Source organism: Cetorhinus maximus, chromosome 1 (assembly GCF_964194155.1).
Source record: "Cetorhinus maximus chromosome 1, sCetMax3.hap1.1, whole genome shotgun sequence".
Taxonomy (NCBI): Eukaryota; Metazoa; Chordata; class Chondrichthyes; order Lamniformes; family Cetorhinidae; genus Cetorhinus; species Cetorhinus maximus.
Genome location: NC_135879.1, coordinates 100,409,029 through 100,429,230, shown reverse-complemented (window position 1 = coordinate 100,429,230; position 20,202 = coordinate 100,409,029). Strand labels below are relative to the sequence as shown.

At 46.3% G+C, this 20,202-nt stretch overlaps 1 protein-coding gene across 1 annotated transcript in view; it reads left to right on the top strand.

Annotated features, from left to right (window-relative positions):
• col25a1 (collagen type XXV alpha 1 chain) overlaps window positions 1-20,202 on the top strand; it is a 227,159-nt gene that overhangs the window by 37,971 nt on the left and 168,986 nt on the right. Inside the window, exon 9 of the mRNA XM_078544797.1 lies at window positions 8,045-8,080. Coding sequence (XP_078400923.1) covers window positions 8,045-8,080 — 36 coding nt within the window. The remainder of the gene's footprint in view (window positions 1-8,044; window positions 8,081-20,202) is intronic.

The following is a 20,202-nucleotide window of genomic DNA, read 5'->3' as shown; positions in this document are numbered from 1 at the left end:
TGAGGGTGGGCAGGGGGGCATGGAAGCTAAATGTGCAACTGCTGACCCCAGAGAACATTGAGGAGCTCAAGAGGGATTACAAAGGTTGGAGAACCGTGAAACCCCTCTTTGAGTCCCTGACACACTGGTGGGAAGTGATCAAGGGAAGCATCAAGAGGTTTTTCATCCGCAAAGGCACCCAGAAAGCTAGAAAGGAACAGAGGGAAATGTCCCGACTCCAGGAAAAGATGCAGAATCTGCTCCGGCTGCAGTCGATGGGGGTCGATGTCAAGGAGGAGCTCCAAGAGGTGAAGGGCCAGCAAGCCTCGCACTTTGCCTCGGAGGCCTCCAAGATCATCTTCCGTTCCAGAGTCCGCTCCGTGGAGCAGGATGAGACGTGCTCACGTTTCTTCTTCCAAAAGGTACACAGAGAGCGCTCTGTGATCAGCAGCCTGAAGGAAGAAGACGGCTCAGTAAAGTCATCACAGTCCGACATTCTGAGGATCAGCAAATCCTTTTATGCCGGACTGTATGACGTGAAGCCCACGGACAGCACGGCCTCCCAGTCCTTCCTGTCCTCTATCACGGAGATCTTAGACCACAGTACGCGGGAGAGCCTAGACAAACCGCTAACTCCTGACGAACTGACTAAGGCCCTCGAGTCCTTCGAGAAGAGTAAAACCCCCGGAAGCGACGGCCTGCCGGCGGAGTTGTATTCGGCTCTGTGGGACTTGATCGGCCCAGACCTGCTAGAAGTGTACGAGAGTATGCTCCTGGCCGGCAGCATGTCAGAATCCATGAGGAAAGGCATCATCACCCTCATCTACAAGCACAAGGGGGAAAGGGAGGAAATTAGAAATTGGCGACCCATTTCACTGTTGAATGTGGACTATAAGATTCTGTCCAAGGTCATCGCCAACCGGGTCAAATCCGCTCTGGAATTGGTGATTCACCCTGACCAGACCTGCTCTGTGCCAGGCAGGAAGATCTCTGACAGCCTGGCGCTGCTCAGGGATACGATTGCCTATGTACAGGACAGGGGTGTGGATACCTGCCTCATCAGCTTGGATCAGGAGAAGGCCTTTGACAGAATATCGCACACCTACATGGGGGATGTGCTCTCCAAAATGGGCTTTGGGGAGGGAATTCGAAATTGGATCCAACTGCTCTACACTAACATCAGTAGCGCAGTCTCAATCAATGGGTGGGAAACAGATAGCTTTCCGATTAAATCTGGAGTCAGGCAGGGCTGTCCTCTCTCGCCTGTCCTTTTCGTGTGCTGCATAGAACCCTTTGCCGAGTCCATCAGGAAGGATCCGGGCATAAGAGGAGTGACGATCCCAGGCAGTGGAGGCACTCAGGTAAAAGCCTCCCTGTACATGGACGACGTCGCCGTTTTCTGCTCGGATCCGCTGTCGGTGCGCAGACTGATGCACGTCTGCGACCAGTTCGAACTGGCCTCGGGAGCCAAGGTAAATCGTGGGAAGAGCGAGGCCATGTTCTTTGGGAACTGGGCTGACCGATCCTTTGTCCCCTTCACTATCAGGGCTGACGGCCTGAAGGTGCTGGGGATATGGTTCGGAGGGACCGGGGCATGCGTTAGAAACTGGAAGGAGCGAGTGGCTATGGTGAAAAGGAAACTGGGCATGTGGGAGCGACGCTCCCTCTCCATTGCGGGTAAGAACCTGGTCATCAGGTGTGAGGTACTCTCGCTGTTGCTGTACGTGGCGCAGGTCTGGCCCATTCCACACTCCTGCGCGATGGCGATCACTCGAGCCATCTTCCGCTTTATCTGGAGGTCGAAAATGGATCGTGTCTGCAGGGACGCGATGTACAAGCCTCTAGATAAAGGGGGAAAAAACGTGCCCAACATCGCCCTCATACTGATGGCCACCTTTGTGTGTGGCTGCATCAAGCGGTGCGTAGACCCTCAGTACGCAAACACCAAGTGTCACTACGTGCTGAGGTTCTACCTGTCCCCGGTGTTGCGAAGGATGGGTCTGGCCACGCTGCCGCGGAACGCTCCAAGTAGATGGACCGTGCCGTACCACCTGTCCCTGGTGGAAAAATTTATGCAGAAAAACACCTTTGACCACAAGTCCATCAGGCAGTGGTCAGCACGTAACGTCCTAGAGGCCCTGAGGGAAAAGGAGAGGGTGGACCCTGTGGGATGGTTCCCCGAGCAGACTGTCAAAGTCATTTGGCAGAATGCCTCATCGCCAGAACTTTCCAACAAGCACCAAGACGTAGCTTGGCTGGTGGTGAGAAAGGCCCTCCCCGTCAGATCCATCCTACACGCCAGGAGTCTCACCCCCTCTGCACGTTGCCCTCGAGGTGGCTGTGGTGGGGAAGAGACCGTTGTTCACCTCCTTGTGGATTGTGCCTTTGCAAAGAAAGTCTGGAGAGAGATGCAGTGGTTGCTGTCGAGGTTCATCCCGAGCAGTTCTGTGACACAGGACTCTGTGCTCTACGGGCTGTTCCCAGGGACACACACCGAGACAAACATCGACTGCAGCTGGAGGATCATCAACTCGGTGAAAGAGGCGCTTTGGTCTGCCCGAAACTTGTTGGTCTTCCAGCACAAAGAGTTGTCCCCGACCGATTGTTGCGGACTGGCACAATCCAAAGTCCAGGACTACGTGCTGAGGGACGCACTAAAGCTTGGGGCAGCTGCCGCAAAGGCGCAATGGGGAAGGGTCGCTGTCTAAGACCTTTCTACCACAGCGCACCGAGAGACTGGGAACTGTTTAGAGCCCCTCGGGCTGTACAGATCAAAATGAAAGGCTGTAAATGATTGTAATATTGTTTGTACTGATGCACCTGGTGATACATTTTGTAAAAGTTTAACCTGGATTGTACCCTTGTAATGTTGTTTTTGAAATGGTTTTGAATGTGACTGAAGATTTTTTATGAATAAAGTATATTTTTACAAAAAAAAAAAAAAAAAAAAATATGGGTTCTTGGACTTCACAAAAGCAACTTTTATGAAGGTATGGTTAGGCCACAACTAAAGTGTTACATCCGGTTCTGATCATCTGACGTTAGGAACGATGTGAGAGTCCTTGAGAGGGTGCAGAGGAAATTTACCAAAATGTTTCCAGGGTCAAGGATGTCACAGACTGGCTGCAGGACATTCCTCTGAGGGAGGGTGAACAGCCAGAGGCCGTGGTCCACATCGGTATTAATGACATAGGTAGGAAAGGGGATGAGGTCCTGAAAGCAGATTTTAAGGAGCTAGGAAGGAGATTAAAAAGCAGGACCTCAAAATCAGTAATTTCAGGATTACTCCCAGTGCCATATGTTAGTGAGCATAGGAATAGGAGGATTGGGCATCAGACGTGGCTAGGAAACTGGCGTAGGAGGGGGGGCATCAGGTTTATGAGGCACTGGGACCTGTACAAGATGGATGGGTTGCATTTTAGCAAAACTAATATCCTCGCAGGGACATTTGCTGCTGCTGTTGGGGTGGGTTTAAACTAGATTGACAGGGGGATGGGAACAATAGAGGGAGCTCTGATTGGAGGGAAGCAAAACTGGTAACAGGAAATAGAGAAGTGGTAAGTGAAATTAGAAGACAGATGAAGCAGAGTCAAGCATCAAATAGGATCAGAATACAGAATAATGTTAAAAAGACAGAATTAAAGGCATTCTTTCTGAATGCATGTAACATTCGCAGCAAGGTCGATGATTTGAAGGCACAAATTGAGGTAAATGGGTATGATTTAGTTGCCATTACAGAGATGTGGCTGCAGGGTGACCAGGCTTGGGAACTGAATATCCAAGGATATTCATCATTTAGGAAGGATGGGCAAAAAGAAAATGGGGGTGGGGCAGCGCTCTTAATAAGGGATGAGATTACTACATTAGTAAGAGAGCATCTTAGATGGAAGGATCAAGATGTAGAATCAGTTTGGATGGAGCTAAGAAACAGGAAGGGGCAGCAAACATTGATGAGAGTTGTTTATAGGCCACCAAACTGTAGTGCTGATGTTGGGCTTGATTTAAATCAGAAAATTAGAGATGCATGTAACATGGGTAATACAGTAATAATGGGCGACCTCAATTTACATAAAAACTGGGTAAACCTAATCAGCACTAATGCTGTGGAGGATGACTTCCTGGAGTGTGTACAAGATGGGTTTCTGGAGCAGTACGTTGAAGAACCAACTAGCTACTTTAGATTTGAGCTACTTTAGATTTAGTGTTATGTAATGAGAAAGGATTAATTAATAACCTTATTGTAAAGGAGCCTTTGAGTAATAGTGGCCATAATATGATAGAATTTCACATTAAGTTTGAATGTGACATAGTTCATTCTGAAACTAGGGTCTTAAATCTGAACAAGGGAGACTATAAAGCTATGAAGGGCAAGTTGGCTATTGTGGATTGGGAAAATACACTAAAAGATTTGACGGTAGACAGGCAATGGCTAGTATTTAAAGAAGTACTACATGGTTTACAACAGATATACATTCCTCTAAGGCACAAACACCCAATGGGAAAGGTAAATCAACCGTGGTTAACAAAAGAAGTTAAAAATTGCATTAGATTAAAGGAAGTGGTTTATAAGGATGCCAAAAAAAAGTGGTAAGCCTGAGGATTGGGAGCAATTTAGAACCCAGCAAAGGAGGACCAAGAAACTGATAAAAAAAGGGAATATGAATGGAAGCTAGTGAGAAACATACAGGGGGTATGGATTGAGAATTGGTTAGCAGACAGAAAGCAGAGAGTAGGAATTAACGAGTTATTCTCAGGATGGCAGGATGTTACTAGTGGGGTATTGCAAGGATCAATGCTAGGTCCACAGCTGTTCACAATCTGTATAAATGATCTTGATGTGGGGACCAATTGTAATATTTCCAAATTTGCTGATGACACAAAACTAAGTGGGAATGTAAGTTATGAGGAGAATGCAAGGAGGCTTCAAGCAGACTTGGACAGGCTAAGTGAATGGGCAAGAACATGGCAGATGGACTATAATGCGAATAAGTGTGAAGTTATCTATTTTGGTAGAGAAAACAGAAAGACAGAATATTCCTTAAATGGTGAGAGGCTGGGAAGTGTTAGTGTCCAAAAGGACCTGGGTGTCCATGTTCACGAGTCATTAAAAACTAGCAGGCAAATGCAACAATCAGTAAGGAAGGCAAATGGCATGTTAAAGGTGTCTTGCTGTAATTGTATAGAGCCTTGGTGAGACCACACCTGGAGTATTGTGTACAGTTTTGGTCTCCTTATCTAAGGAAGGATATACTTGCCATAGAGGGAGTGCAATGAAGGTTCGCCAGACTAATCCCTGGGATGACAGGATTGTCTTCTGAGGAGAGATTGAAGAAACTAGACCCGTATTCTCTAGAGTTTCGAAGAATGAGAGGTGATCTCTTTGAAACTTACAAAATTCTTACAGGGCATGACGGGCTGGATGTAGATAGGATGTTTCCCCAAACTGGTGAGTCTAGAACCAGGGGCATAATCTCAGGATAAGGGATAGGTCATTTAAGACTGAGATGAGGAGGAATTTCTTCACTCAGAGGGTGGTGAATCTTTGGAATTCTCTACTCCAGAGGGCTGTGGAAGCTCAATCTTTGAGTATGTTCAAGACAGAGACCAATAAATTTCTGGAGAATAATGACATCAAAGGATATGGAGATGGTGTGGGAAAGTGGTATTGAGGTAGATAATCGGCCATGGCTCGATGGGCTGAATGGCCTATACTCCTGTTCCTATGTTCCTACAAGGTTAGGTTGGAGAAGCTAGGGTTGTTCTCCTTGGAAAAAAGGAAATTGATGGGAGATTTGATATGACGGGTTTCGATAAGGTGGACAAAGAAAGGCTGTGCCCAATAGCTGATGGTACAAGGATTAGGAATCACAGATTTTAGACAAGAGATTCAGAGAGATTGTGAGGAAGAACTTTTTTACGCAGTGAGTCGTACTGACCTTTAACTCCCTGTCTACAAAGTTCATGCAGGCAGAGACGCTTCAAAAGGAAATTGGATTGTCGCCTGAAGGAAAATAAACTTACAAAACAAAGAGCCGGAGGGAATGGGACTGACTGGATTTCTCTACAGGGAGCTGGCCTGAACTCAGTCTGAAAGGCCTCCTGTGCTGTTATGACTCTATGACCTTGCAGCTCCAGTCACTCCCTTCTCTCCAGACATCTCCTCACATTCCCATCTGAAAAGTAAACACTCAAACTCACCCTCACCCTATTGCCCTCTTGCACCCATGCCTCAAAGTCACCCTCCAGAAATGTTGTCTTTGCCTCTTCACAAGCCATTACAAACATTCATAACTCTCTGTTTTCTCTCCTCGAAGAAGAAGTGAGCACAATACCCTGGAGAGAGGCAGAGACCCAGATATGGAGGGCAGCGCACCAGTGACGAGCACCTTGACAGCCACTGGCAATGCATGCCCTCCTGGGAGGGAGGTCTTGTTCCAAGAAGCTACAGATGTCAGCAGTGACCTGCCATGAGAACCTGAGTCTCCTAAAGCACTAGTGCTCAGATATGTCAAGAGAGCTGATCCTCTGCCTGCAGATCCTGTGTTGGGGGTCTCGCCTCCTTCCAGCTGGATCTGATGTCTGTCTCCTCTGCCTGTGGAGTGGCATGTGGCTGAGGAGAAGGCAGCTGCTGCTGCTGTGGGTGCTGGTGTTTCTCCTGTGTTGTTGTTATGGTGTTGCTGCTTCTGTTGCTGTTCATCAGAGCTGGTAAGTAAAGCTGCATAAACTGATCCCATGCCACTGTGAAGGCTGGCTGCACGGAAGCGTAGCTGAAGGTGAAATGCAACATAGGTGAAGTGTCTTCCAAGCACTGAATGCACTCTCTGTGCTGTGAACTGTAGCCTCTCAGTTGGCCATGGCTGGAGTTGATCAGCTTCATTTATCAATTTTCATTTAGCAGCCTGTTAGTTTCACTGAAGAAGCACTTTCTGCTGTACACTCACCCACTTGACCCTAATGAGTTGCTGAAAGCGCATGAAATAAGTCGCTGGATGTTAAAACCAAAATCCTTAATTGCCTACTGGAATATTTAAATTCCTTACCAGACAGCTATCTGGTTAGTTCCCTGGTCATCTTTAAACCTGCCTGGGTGAAACCCAGAAGAGGGTGAGATGATGTCAGGATCCTGACCCACCGTCACTTTGAGGATTTAACTCCCTACACGCACCTGAACCTGTCTTCCCTGGGCTGGGAAAACTCCATCCTTGGAGCTTGTTTGTAAGGTTTCTAACCCTCCTTCCCTCAATATTCACCCTGCAGTTTTGTAACCATTCAGCATGGGGCGAGGAAGGACACGCACAAACTTTTCTTCCACTGGTATTTTTATTCCCAATGAACTGGCAAACACTAGATGAACCTTCACTTTGGTAAATTCTATCACAGGGAGAGCATTCCAAACTCAAACTCAAAGATGAACTCAAGTCCATGAAAAGGAATGATCTCTCAGAAAGGAAGATTTCATGAACAAAAACACAAATGGATGCCATAAAGATATACCTGGTGCCCCAGATACTGTGAATAGGATTAACAAAATGCCAGGTCAAACTTGAAGGATGTACTGTTTATATGCCTCCCATTCTCTGAAAGCGATTAATGATTTACTCTCACTGGGTCAATTAATAACAATAGTCTACCTTTGCATAGAACTCTTCACGTAAAGGAATATCGCAGAGCACTTTAGAAATAGGAGAGCCTGACAATTCTTTAAAATACTGTTTTAGCTGTATGAATGTTGTGCTTCTGAGTTTAGAGGTGGGCAAAAGTTGGTGACTCATGTGAACAATTGCAGACAAGTAAGCAAGTGTTTTACCAGATCCAGTCTGTGCAATTCCAACCTTGCCCCTGCCACTAAGTACAACAGGCTGTTGGTCTGTGAAATTCTGCTGCATTAGAACATTCAATACACATGTTGGAAAACTTGCTTCAACCAAGTTGAAAATTGGTTTAGGACATTCAAGTCATTTTACTGTGATTTCCTTGCTTTTTCTGTATTGTTTATTCAGGATGTAATGCAGAAAAAATCTATATTCATTTTTCTATTTTTCTCACCCAATCTTTTTTTTCCCAGGGCGAATCTGGGAAGGATGGTGATCCAGGCCCCAAGGTAAGTCTTTAACAATTCTTAATTCCTACAAACACTGTGCCCAGAAAATGTCATTGGCCCAAAATTATCCATTATTCACAATACAATGAACATATGATGCTGACAAAGGTCAGCTCCACTGACAGCAACTTGCAGTCGCCAATTCTAACAAAATGTTTAATGGCAGCTAAATAATAAAATTAATAAAATTCTGATGTCTTCACCTTCTGATTGGAATAACTTGGCTCTGATAGTATTATGGGTTATGAACTCAGAAACGAGGTTGCTCCATCTTCAAAACAGTCTACTTTGAAAGCACGTCAATATTAATAACAAATGTGTTAATACATTCAAATGGAATTCCTTTCTCTAGCATTTTAATGAAGGTATTAACTCTTTTGATGCCTTTTTTAAAATGTACAGACAAAGAAAACTTAAAGCCTTCATTAAATAATGTTGCATAGTGAAATTCCAACTCCAGATGTTGTTATTTACTATATTTTCAATGGTTTTCCAAAGTAGAAGAAAATACTTTAAAAAAAGCGATGTTTATTAATTTACTTTTTCAGATAAAATGTAGATTACTCACTTTGTAACCTTGGGTAATTAACTTGTTTATTTGGGTAAATATTAACTCATGTAGGCTGGATTAAAAACATAGGATTTTTAGGAATGTTAAATAAAGACAGAAAGTTGCTAGTTACATACAGCACACTGATGAAAAGTTTCATCCAATTTATTAATTTGCCTTTCATTTTCAGAAGTGAATCAGTGTTCTCTGCCTTTCCTATTTTCATTGCAGATTTCCCGAATCTGATGTTTTGTTTTGTTTTGTTTTTATAAATATTTATTATAACTTTAGTGGTTTTGTGTATTCTTCCATTTTATCCCTGATGCTGTCTCTGCTAACCTGTGACGTGACAGAAGTCACTCAGCCTCACATTTAAGCTGACCAAAGGCTGCTGGTGACTCAAAACTGCCTGCTGGACATCTGAGTGCCTAGGGCGCTGTAAACAACCAACTTAAAAAGCCTCATCATGTAAATTGTGTGGCAAATATTTTAATTCGCTTGGAATATTCTGTGAAATAACCGTTGATTAAAATACATTATGTTATAGTACATTCGAAGGAGTTGGGGTTCTTGTCAGTGCAGTGCATTATACACACAGCACAACAGATTGGCAAGATAGGAATTCTGGCTCACAACTCTCAGTACTGTGTGGTATATTTTTACCTTTATCATTCGAGCATTAAGCACCACCTGTGCAAAAGGGGGAGGTGATGGTATAGTGGTATTTTTGCTGGACTAATAATCCAGAGACCCAGGGGTAATGCTCTGGGGACCAGGGTTCGAATCCCACCATGGCAGAATTCAATAAAAATCTGGAATTAAAAGTCTAATGATGACCATTGTCAATTGTTGTAAAAACCCATCTGGTTCACAAATGAAAGAAATTTGTCAACCTTACCTAGTCTCATGTGCCTCTTCAATGTCCTCTGAAATGGCCTAGCAAGCCACTCAGTTGTAACAAAGTCACAAACAAGGAATGAAACCGGACAGACCACCCAGCATCAACCTAGGCATCAGAAACGACAACGGCAATTGCAGCCCTGTTGACTCTGCAAAGTCCTCCTTACTAACATCTGGGGGCTAGTTCCAAAACTGGGAGAGCTGTCTCACAGACTAGTCAAGCAACAGCCTGACATAGTCATCCTCACAGAATCATACCTTACAGGTAATGTCCCAGACTCCACCATCACCATCCCTGGGTACGTCCAGACCCAGCAGAGGTGGCAGCACAGTGGTATACAGGGAGTTGCCCTAGGAGTCCTCAACATCGACTCCGGACCCCATGAAGTCTCATGGCATCAGGTCAAACCTGGGCTAATTACCATGTACCACCCTCCCTCAGCTGATGAATCAGTACTCCTCCATGTTGAACATCACTTGGAGGAAGCAGTGAGGGTGGCAAGGGCACAGAATGTACTCTGGGTGGGGGACTTCAATGTCCATCATGAAGAATGACTTGGTAACACCACTGGCCGAGTCCTAAATGACATAGCTGCTAGACTGGGTCTGCGGCAGGTGGTGAGTGAACCAACAAGAGAGGAAAAAAGTACTCGACCTCATCCTCACCAACCTGCCTGCTGCAGGTGCATCCGTCCATCATGGTATCAGTAGGAGTGACCACCGCACAGCCATTGTGGAGACGAAGTCCTGCCTTCACATTGAGGATACCCTTCATCTTGTTGTGTGGCACTACCACCATGCTAAACGCGATAGATTTCGAACAGATCTAGCAACTCAAGACTGGGCATCCATGAGGCGCTGTGGGCCATGAGCAGCAGCAGAATTGTACTCGAACATAATCTGTAATCTCATGGCCTGGCATATCCCCCACAGCCAGGGGATCAAACCCTGGTTCAATGAAGAGTGCAGGAGGACCTGCCAGGAGCAGCACCAGGCATACCTAAAAATTAGGTGTCAACCTGGTGAAGCTATAACACAGGACTACTTAAGTGCCAAACAGCATAAGCAGCAAGTGATAGACAGAGCTTAGCGATCACACAACCAACAGATCAGATCTAAGCTCTGCAGTCCTGCCACATCCAGTTGTGAATCGTGGTGGACAATTAAACAACTCACTGGAGGAGGAGGCTCCAAAAATATCCCCATTCTCAATGATGGAGGAGCCCAGCACAGAGTGCAAAACATAAGGCTGAAGAATTCGTAACAATCTTCAGCCAGAAGTGTCCAGTGGATGATCCATCTCGGCCTCCTCCGGAAGTCCCCAGCATCACAGATGCCTGTCTTCAGCCAATTCGATTCACTCCACGTGATATCAAGAAACGGCTGAAGGCACTGGATACTGCAAAGACTATGGGCCCTGACAATATTCCAGCAACAGTACTGAAGACTTGTGCTCCAGAACTTGCCGCGCCCCTAGCCAAGCTGTTCCAGTACAGCTTCAACACTGGCATCTACCCAGCTATGTGGAAAATTGCCCAGGTATGCGCTGTACACAAAAAGCATTATACATCCAACCCGGCCAAATACCGCCCCATCAGTCTACTCTCAATCATCAGCAAAGTAATGGAAGGAGTCATGAACAGCGCTGTTAAGCGGCACTTGCTTAGCAATAACCTGTTCACTGATGCCCAGTTTGGGATCCGCCAGGGCCACTCAGCTTCTGACCTCATTACAGCCTTGGTTCAAACATGGACAAAAGAGCTGAACTCCCGAGGTGAGGTGAGAGTGACTGCCCTTGACATCAAGGCAGCATTTGGCTGAGTGTGGCATCAAGGAGCCCTATCAAAACCGGAGTCAATAGGAATCCGGAGGAAAACTCTCCGCTGGTTGAAGCCATACCTAGCACATAGGAAGATGGTTGTGGTTGTTGGAGGTCAGTCATCTCAGCTCCAGGACATCACTGCAGAAGTTCTTCAGGGTAGTGTCCTAGGCCCAACCATCTTCAGCTGCTTCATCAATGACCTTCCTTCCATCATAAGGTCAGAAGTGGGGATATTCGCTGATGATTGCACAGCGTTCAGCACCATTCGCGACTCCTCAGATACTGAAGCAGTCCATGTCCAAATGCAGCAAGACTTGAACAATATCCAGGCTTGGGCTGACAAGTCGCAAGTAACATTCACGCCACACAAGTGTCAGGCAATGACCATCTCCAAGAAGAGAGAATCCAACCATCGGCCCTTGATGTTCAGTGGCATTATCATCACTGAATCCCCCACTATCAACATCCTAGGGGTTACCATTGACCATGAACTAAACTGGACTAGCCATATAAATACTGTGGCTACAAGAGCAGATCAGAAGCTAGGAATCCTGTGACGAGTGATTCACCTCCTGACTCCTGTCCACCATCTACAAGGCACAAGTGTGATGGAATACACCCCACTTGGCTGGAGAAGTGCAGCTCCCACAACACTAAAGAAGCTGGACACCATCCAGGATAAAGCAGCCCGCTTGATTGGCACCATATCCACAAACATTCACTCCCTCCACCACCAACGCACAGTAGCAGCAGTGTATACCATCTACAAGATGCATTGCAGGAATTCACCAAGGCTCCTTAGACAGCACCTTCCAAACCCATGACCACTACCATCTAGAAGGACAAGGGCAGCAGATAGATGGGAACACTACCACCTGGAGGTTCCCCTCCAAGCCCCTAACCGTCCTGACTTGGAAATATATTGCCGTTCCTTCACTGTCGCTGGGTCAAAATCCTGGAACTCCCTTCCTAACAGCACTGTGGGTGTACCTACACCATTTGGACTGTGGCGGTTCAAGAAGGCAGCTCACCACCACCACCTCAAGGGCAACTAGGGGATGGACAATAAATGCTGGCCCAGCCAGCGAAGCTCACATCCCATGAATGAATTTTTAAAAATTCAAAATTCAATTTAAAATGGGGAAAAAAATTGGGCTCATTCTCTGTTCGGGCAAACCTTCCTGTCTGAATTTCCATTTCCTCTCTTTGTTTTGTCCAAGTAATGCTTGGTGCCCAGGCCCTACTTTAGTGAGTCCATATTGCCAGTCAAATTATCCAAAGAGCGCCCAGTCAGGCTGGATCACAACCAGTCAAAGAATGGGGTCAGTAGTGGGCAGAAATGTATTGCCTCATACCTTCCTAATAGATTGTAGATTTCAATATAAGGGTGGTGTGGGGATGGAGGATCCAATGAAGCAGAAAAGCTGCTAAAAATACATTGGAAGTAAAAAAAAAAATAGGCCTTGAAATGACATTGTGGGATAATAACATATGAAATGCATTTTTCTCTAACGAAGATAGGAATTTCAGATATACGCATTCCCCCTCTTCTCACTCACAAGATAATTTCAAGGCCATCTAGATCAGCCCTCTGACACACTTTCTGCTATAGCACATTAGCTACTGGTGGGACTACAATGGAGTTGGAAATTTATTTACATTTAAATCAAGTGTTTGACATCGTGTAGTTGATGTACCATTCTTTGAGCCTGTATTGTCGAAAGGCCTGTTGAGCTCCAAGCATACAATTTCATTTTCTTTCACACAAACAATAAACTTCTGTAAATTTCTATTTGATAAGTAAAAATTGTGAAATCTATTGATGATGATTTATAGTATTTTTTAAACGGCATTCTATTTGTGATTTGGGTTTAGACATGTCTTTGCTAGCCTTAAAGAGGCAGCACCGAAATTTCATGCCAACTCCCACAAAAGCTTATAGGAAGCATCAATCACGTAGAGAACAAATGCTAAACTTTACACACTGGGATAATTGTAAATTAGCTCCTAAGACAATGAAGCCTAACCTGTTCCAAATATATTTGGTATGATCATACAGAGGATTAAACATAAGCAGCACTGCTTTTACTTAATTGCGACGTCATTATCAGAAATTTTAGCAACCCAAATCATACCGCAGACAGCTGTGTACTATCACATTGTGCTTGGATGGAGCAATGTTTTCATTATTATTATTATTCAGAACCCCAGGTGAATGCCCAAGACTCAAACATTAACATGACCTAAATTTTAGGATAAGACAGAAGTGGAAATAAATTCAGAAACAACAACTTTATGCCCCCATTTTAACTATTTCTTGGGAAATGTATAAATCTAGAGTAAAGCCAAGGATATAGAGCAGTGAAGCAATTTTGGTAAGAGCAAGCAAAGTGTGACAGGAAGAGATATATTTTAATGGTAATAGTGCAGTGAATAAGGTCAAATCAGGGAAACATGTTAAAAAGTTAAAATTAAAACGGCTTTTGGTGTGACCAAGACCAATGACAGATTTTACCACTGGGCTACGTGTTCTTAGGTGCCATCAATCTTCCACTTGACCTGGCGGGAAGCGGTACCTGGCCGGTGGGTGAGAGAGGGATTTTAGATTGTAGGAGGCCACTGCCTAGGAACCAAAGCAACAGGCGCCAAAACTGGGTTTAATGGTTGGGAAGGGAGGTTGGAAGGGCAGGAAAGGGTTCTCTGTGCAGCCGTTCAGTTATAATTGCAGTCAAGTCCTGATGACATCATTGGAACCTGAACTGCATTTTTAAAGAAGGACCTCACTAACATCTGGTAGGTATCTGTCTCGCCTGCTCAAAAGAGCAGGTTCATTCTATCCTCAAGAAAAGGCAGCTGGACTGGTGTGGTTAAGTCCCAGCAGTCATTTTAACTGCCTATTCAGTTTCTGATGAACGTGCCGGATTAAAAGTGGGCTTTGAAGTCTGTAGATCTTCAGAGGAAGATAAGATTGAGGAAAACAAGGAGTCTCATAGCTTTTGGGATATGGGGCTAAATGAGTAAGTTGAAATATAATGAGAACAAAAGAATGTAAGAAATAGCAGCGTACCCTCTAGCCTGCTTCACCATTCAGTAAGATCAGGGCTGATCCTTAACCTAAATTTCATTTTCTGCCTGGTCCATATATCCCTTGATTCCACAAGATGTCCAAATATCTATTGACCTCAACCTTGAATATCCTCGACAACTCAGTATCCACAGCTTTCTGGGGTTGAGAATTCCAAAGCTGCATAACCCTCTGAGTGAAGAAAATACCTCCACATTTCAGTCCTAAATGACCGACCCCTTATCCTGAGACTATGTCCTCTATTCCTAGACTCTCCAGCCAGAGGAAAGAACCCTGCTTAACACCTGTCAAGCCCTCTTAGAATTTTATATGTTTCAATAAAATCACATCTCATTCTTATAATCTCCAGTGAGTATAGGCCCATTCTACTCAATCTCTCCTCAAAAGACAACCCTCTCACCCTAAGAATCAACCTATATCCTCTTTGTACTGCCTCAATGGCAAATATATCCTTCCTTGCTTAGTTATGGAGATGCACACTTTATGAAGTACTGTAAGTGTGGTCACAACAGAGCCCTTTACAATTGCAGTAAGACTTCCTTACTCTTGTAAAGGACAACATACCATTTCCTTCCTAATTGCATTTACTATAGCTGCGTGTTAATTTTGTATTTCTTGTACAAGGATATCCAAATCTGAACACCAACATTTAATAGTTTCTCACCATTTAAAAATATTCTATTTATCTATCTTCTTACCAAAGTGAATAACCTTATCTTTCCCCACGTTATACTCCATCTACCATCTTGTCCACTCACTCAACCTTTCTACATCCCCTTGTAAATTCTTGGTATCCTCCACAGAGCTTACTTTTGCACCCAGCTTTGTATCATCAGCAAACTTGGATACATTATTCTTGGTCCCTTCATCCACGTCATGAATATAGTTTGCCAATAGCTGGGTCCCCAGCACTGATTCTTGTGGTATTCAACTCATAACAGCCCATCAACCTCATAATGACTTGTTTATTTCTACACTTGTTTTTTTTGCCCTTTAACCAGTTCTCTATCCACGCTAATATATTACTCCAACTCCATGAGACCTTACCTTGTGGAACAGACTTTCGTGTGGCACCTTATTGATTCCAGAACGTATTGTTCTCGGAAACTGTTTCAACTGTATTCCATGAACTGGGTTGCCAAACTATTTTTGCCAGTTGGATTTGTCTAGTTTTTATGAAGGTTAAAGTCCCCATGATTATTGTGTCACCATTATTACAAGTACCCTTTATTGCTTGATTAATACTTTGTCCAACAGTCTAGATACTGTCTGGTGGCCTATAAACAAAATTTTCTGACCCTTCTCATTTCTTATTGTGACCCATTCTGATTTTACTTCCTGATCTTCTGAGCCAAGAACCTTCTTCACCACAATCCCTGTGTTATACCTTATTATCAGGGCTAACCGCCCCCAACAACTCCCACTCCTTTTCTATTTTGTCTGTCTTTTTGAAACTTCACAAACCCTGGAATTTTTAGTTCCCAACCAATTGGTCACCAGGCAACCACTTCTGCAATGGCTATTAGTTCAAAACAGAAAATGCTTTAGATACTCAGCAGGCCTGGCAACATCTATAGAGAGAGAAACAGAGTTAACATTTCAGATTGATGACCTTTCAACAGAACTGTTCATCAACCTGAAACGTTAACTCTTTTCCTCTCTTCACTGATGTTGCCAAACTGTTGAGCCTTTCCAACATTTTCTGCTTTTTTCAAAATCAAAATGCTGCAGATGCTGGAAATCTGAAATAAGACCTGAAACGTTAAACTCTGTTTCTCATTACAGACGCTGCCGGACCTGCTGGCTATTATCAGCATTTTCTATTTTTACCTTTTCCTCTATTTCAGATTTCCTGTAACCACAGTATTTTTGGGGGGTATTAGCTATCAGATCAAACTCATTCTTAGCTTGTTATGAAATGCTTCATGTGTTCTGATAAAGCTGTTTTAATTTTAACTTTTTAACATGTTTCCCTGATTTACCTTTATTCACTGCACCATTACCATTAAACCATGAGCGGAATTGTCCCAGATTTACACAAAGTGCGGTAGCAAGCGGGAGAAAGGACGTTTTACCCGCCAGCGGAAAGACTTTGGAACTCTCTGCCTCAGAAGGTGGTGGAGGTGGGGTCACTGAATATTTTTAAGGCAGAGGTAGATAGATTCTTGTTAGGCAAGGGAGTCAAAGATTAGATGGGAATGTGGAACTCGAAACACAAACAGATCAGCCATGATCTTATTGATTGGCGGCACAGGTTCGAGGGGGCAAATGGCCTACTTCTGCTCCTATTTTGTATGTTCATATGGCAGGATTTCGCGCCATATCGTCTCATCCCCTGCACATCCTGCCTCATTCATAATGCATTCCTGGGAAACATGCTGGACCGCTCGGGTTTGGCTGCCACACCGTGACCTCAGCACTTCCTCGCTCTGGAAGCCATATTTAAAGTGCCCTAGAGCACATGCCTACTTCATGTCTTCAGACCAGGACTACTCCAGGTGACAGATGGCCCTGAATGCAAAGAAGATAGCAGCTCCCAAATTTAGTGACGCCTCACTGGAGCGCCTCCTGGATGCAGTGGAAGGCCACCGCGATGTCCTCTACCCTGCTCTGGCTGCAAGAGATCCACCAGAGTGACCAATCCGGCCTGGGAGGAGGTGGCAGTGGCAGTGAGCGCCACCGAGCACAGAGGAGGTCAGCCATCCGGTGCAGGAAGAGGATGAATGCTCTCCTCCGTTCCGCCAGGGTAAATCAACCGTCTCATCACTCTCAAACATTCACAAACCCATCACACATCCAGAGGAATCTCACACCTCAAGGGACAACACCACCAATTCTCACGTACACCCTCACATCTCCATTAGGCTCATATCCTCTGGAACTCGCATCCTCATCCTGTCCATGGCTCCGGTCACCGCACATACATTCCACACAGTGCCATGCATCCTACTCACACTCTCTCCATCTGTTTTCATGCAGGAAAAGCTGGCTCACAACAGTAGGGAGAGGTCCCAGACCCAGGGGGTGGAGTGGCCCACATTACGCCCCTCACTCACTTTGAGGGATGTGCCATTGCGCTGAACTGGTGAGGACGTGGAGCGTGCTTATGGCAATGGTGAGGATCCTGCAGCACATCATCCCTCTCTCAATGCAACTGAGAGTGCTCTCTCTCCTGCTTTTGACTCTGCTGCCATGCACTAATCTTCTCTACAGGGAGCTCAGCCAAGCGACTGACACCCTCAGCCAGCCAGTCCTTCAGCTTCATCCACGTCCTTACCTCCAGCCAAGAGGACACCTCCTTCACTGAAGAGGTGGAAAAAAGCAGCCCAGAAGACCTGTCACAGAGTTTACCCACACTTTCCACCAGCGCAGAGATCTAGATCTAGAACAGGCTTGGGTTCACAATCTAGTGGTCAATGCATGGGCATGTGTCTGCTGCAGGAGGAGGCCGGTTCAGCCGACCTCCGCGGCACTCAGAGGACTGCTGGGGAAAAGGTACTTTGTGGGCCGAGTCAGATGACGAACCTCTGGATTCAGCCTTCCAGCTTATCGTGGAGAGTCAGCAGAAGCTAGGGGAACATCATGCGGAGCTGTTGGAAGCCCTCAACAGAGTGGCACACAAGTCAGAGGAGTGCTTCTGCCTGCTCTCTGATGGTGTGTATGGAAGTCGATGGGGAGGATGGCGGACACCATGGAGACCCTAATCCACCAGAATGTGGAGACGTGCACAGACTTGCACTCCATTGTAGCGGCCATGGGTGAGTTTCTGCAGTGGCAATGCAAGAGAGAAACGGGGCACCTCGACATCTCTCCAGGTGCTCCTTCCCCTCAAGGAGTCAAGCCGGGGCCCTTGGGCACCAAAAGGAAGGAGGAACGGCAGCTGGACACCTCTGGGTCATCCACTCAGAGGCTGTCCTCTCCCTCCAAGTACCCTTTGCCTGTGACTTCGTCAACCTTACCCTCTGTCATCGCAGAGGCAGAGGGAGCAACTGGCCCACATAAGGACAGCAAAAGCAAGCCGGGGCCCTCAAGGCCTCGGCTCTCCAGAGGACGCACGCCAAAGTCAACAGAGGCAACAGGGCCAACCATTGCACAGGCTGTCTCCACCCCTGCTGCAGATGTCAGGGCAGCACCTAGAAGAAGTGGTGGGCCTAGAAAAGTTAAGTAAGCCTGATCACAAGTGGTTGTACAGGAGAACACATTTTGTCACTTTACAATCTGAAAATATATTCACTTTGTGTGTGGCAGGGCCCTTCAGAGCCTTGTGCAAGCATTTTCCCACACACACACAGCCTTCATCCATTACATTCATCTCAATGTCCTGAGCATTTTGAATGCTGCTTGCTGGGGTTCACTTTCAGTTGTCCATCTGAGCTGACCTGCATCTCCGCCCACCCACTGATCACACTCCCATGCAGCACCTGTTCCTGCCCAACACGAGGCTCCACTCACTTTCGATTTCGATAGCCATGGTAGTCATTAAGTTTTTGATCAGCTCCCCTGTCCTTTCCCCTCCCCACATCACCAATGTCCTCTTCACCCATCACTGTTGACTCCCCTGGCATTACTTTCCACCTCCCCATCATCACCTACCACCCCGAACCCTTTACTTTCCAGGATGTCCAGGTGAACGTGCACATTCCTTACTTTCCCGAGAATCCCACTCCCATCCACATCGACCTCCCCGACCTCCTCCTTCCCACCCTCAGGGTCCATGCCTGCCTCCGAGTCTCCACCAACCACCCTTGCTGTCCTTTCTACCAATACCATCGCACCCTCACCCTCCCGCTCACTCTGCCCCCTCTCATACTCACCATTCCCTCCTACCACAGCCACCCTCAGCTTGCTCCCCAGGAGGCAGTCATTGACTGCAAAGATCCCTCCCTTGCACGTCCCCCCCTTACTCCCTCCTCAACCGTTACGTCCTCCGCAACCCTTACTCTTTCCTCCACGCTTACTCCTTTCTCCTCCCCCCAGACACCTTCCTGCCTCTGGATTCCTTACCCCCTCTGGATTCCATACCCCCTCTGGATTCCATACCCCCTCTGGACTCCTCCCCCCCTCTGGACTCCTCCCCCATTCTGGACTCCTCCCCCCTCCAAAGACCTTCCCCCCCCTCCAAACTCCTTCCCCCCCCAAACTCCTTCCCTTACACCTTTCTCCTCCTTACCACATTCTCCCCCATTACACCCTCCTCCCTCCAGTACTTCCTCCTCCCCTCTCCCAATCTCACCCCCCCCCCGACACCTTTGTCCCCATCCTCCCAACCTCAACCCATCACCTTCATCCCCCACCTCCCAACCTCACCCCACCCCTCCGGTACACCTTCTTCTCCCAATCGAACCTAGACCTTCCTTTCCCATCCCCTACGGTAAACCTTCCTCTCCCACTCACAACTAGACCATCCTCCCCCCGCCCCATCACCGACCATCTTTAGCAGCCCATGGCCAACACCATGATGTTCCGAAGCAGACCTGAGACATCAACAGAAACCTCCCACCTTCCATGAGCTGTTTCGCGGCAGAGCCATGTCCATGAGGATCCACCCAGCATGCGATGCGCATGTTCCTCCAGGGTCTCGCAGCTGTAGGGCTCCAACATCTTCTGCCCCTCGGATGATCTGAGCAAGGCCTCAATGGTAAGTCCCGACTTCTGCACTCCACACTTGTCCAGATGTGTTCTGGGCTGGCATACTTTCCCGCTGGCGCAATGGTAAATCGGGCGTGTGGGGGCGATACTGGCCGGGCCTTACTATGCATCCCTCT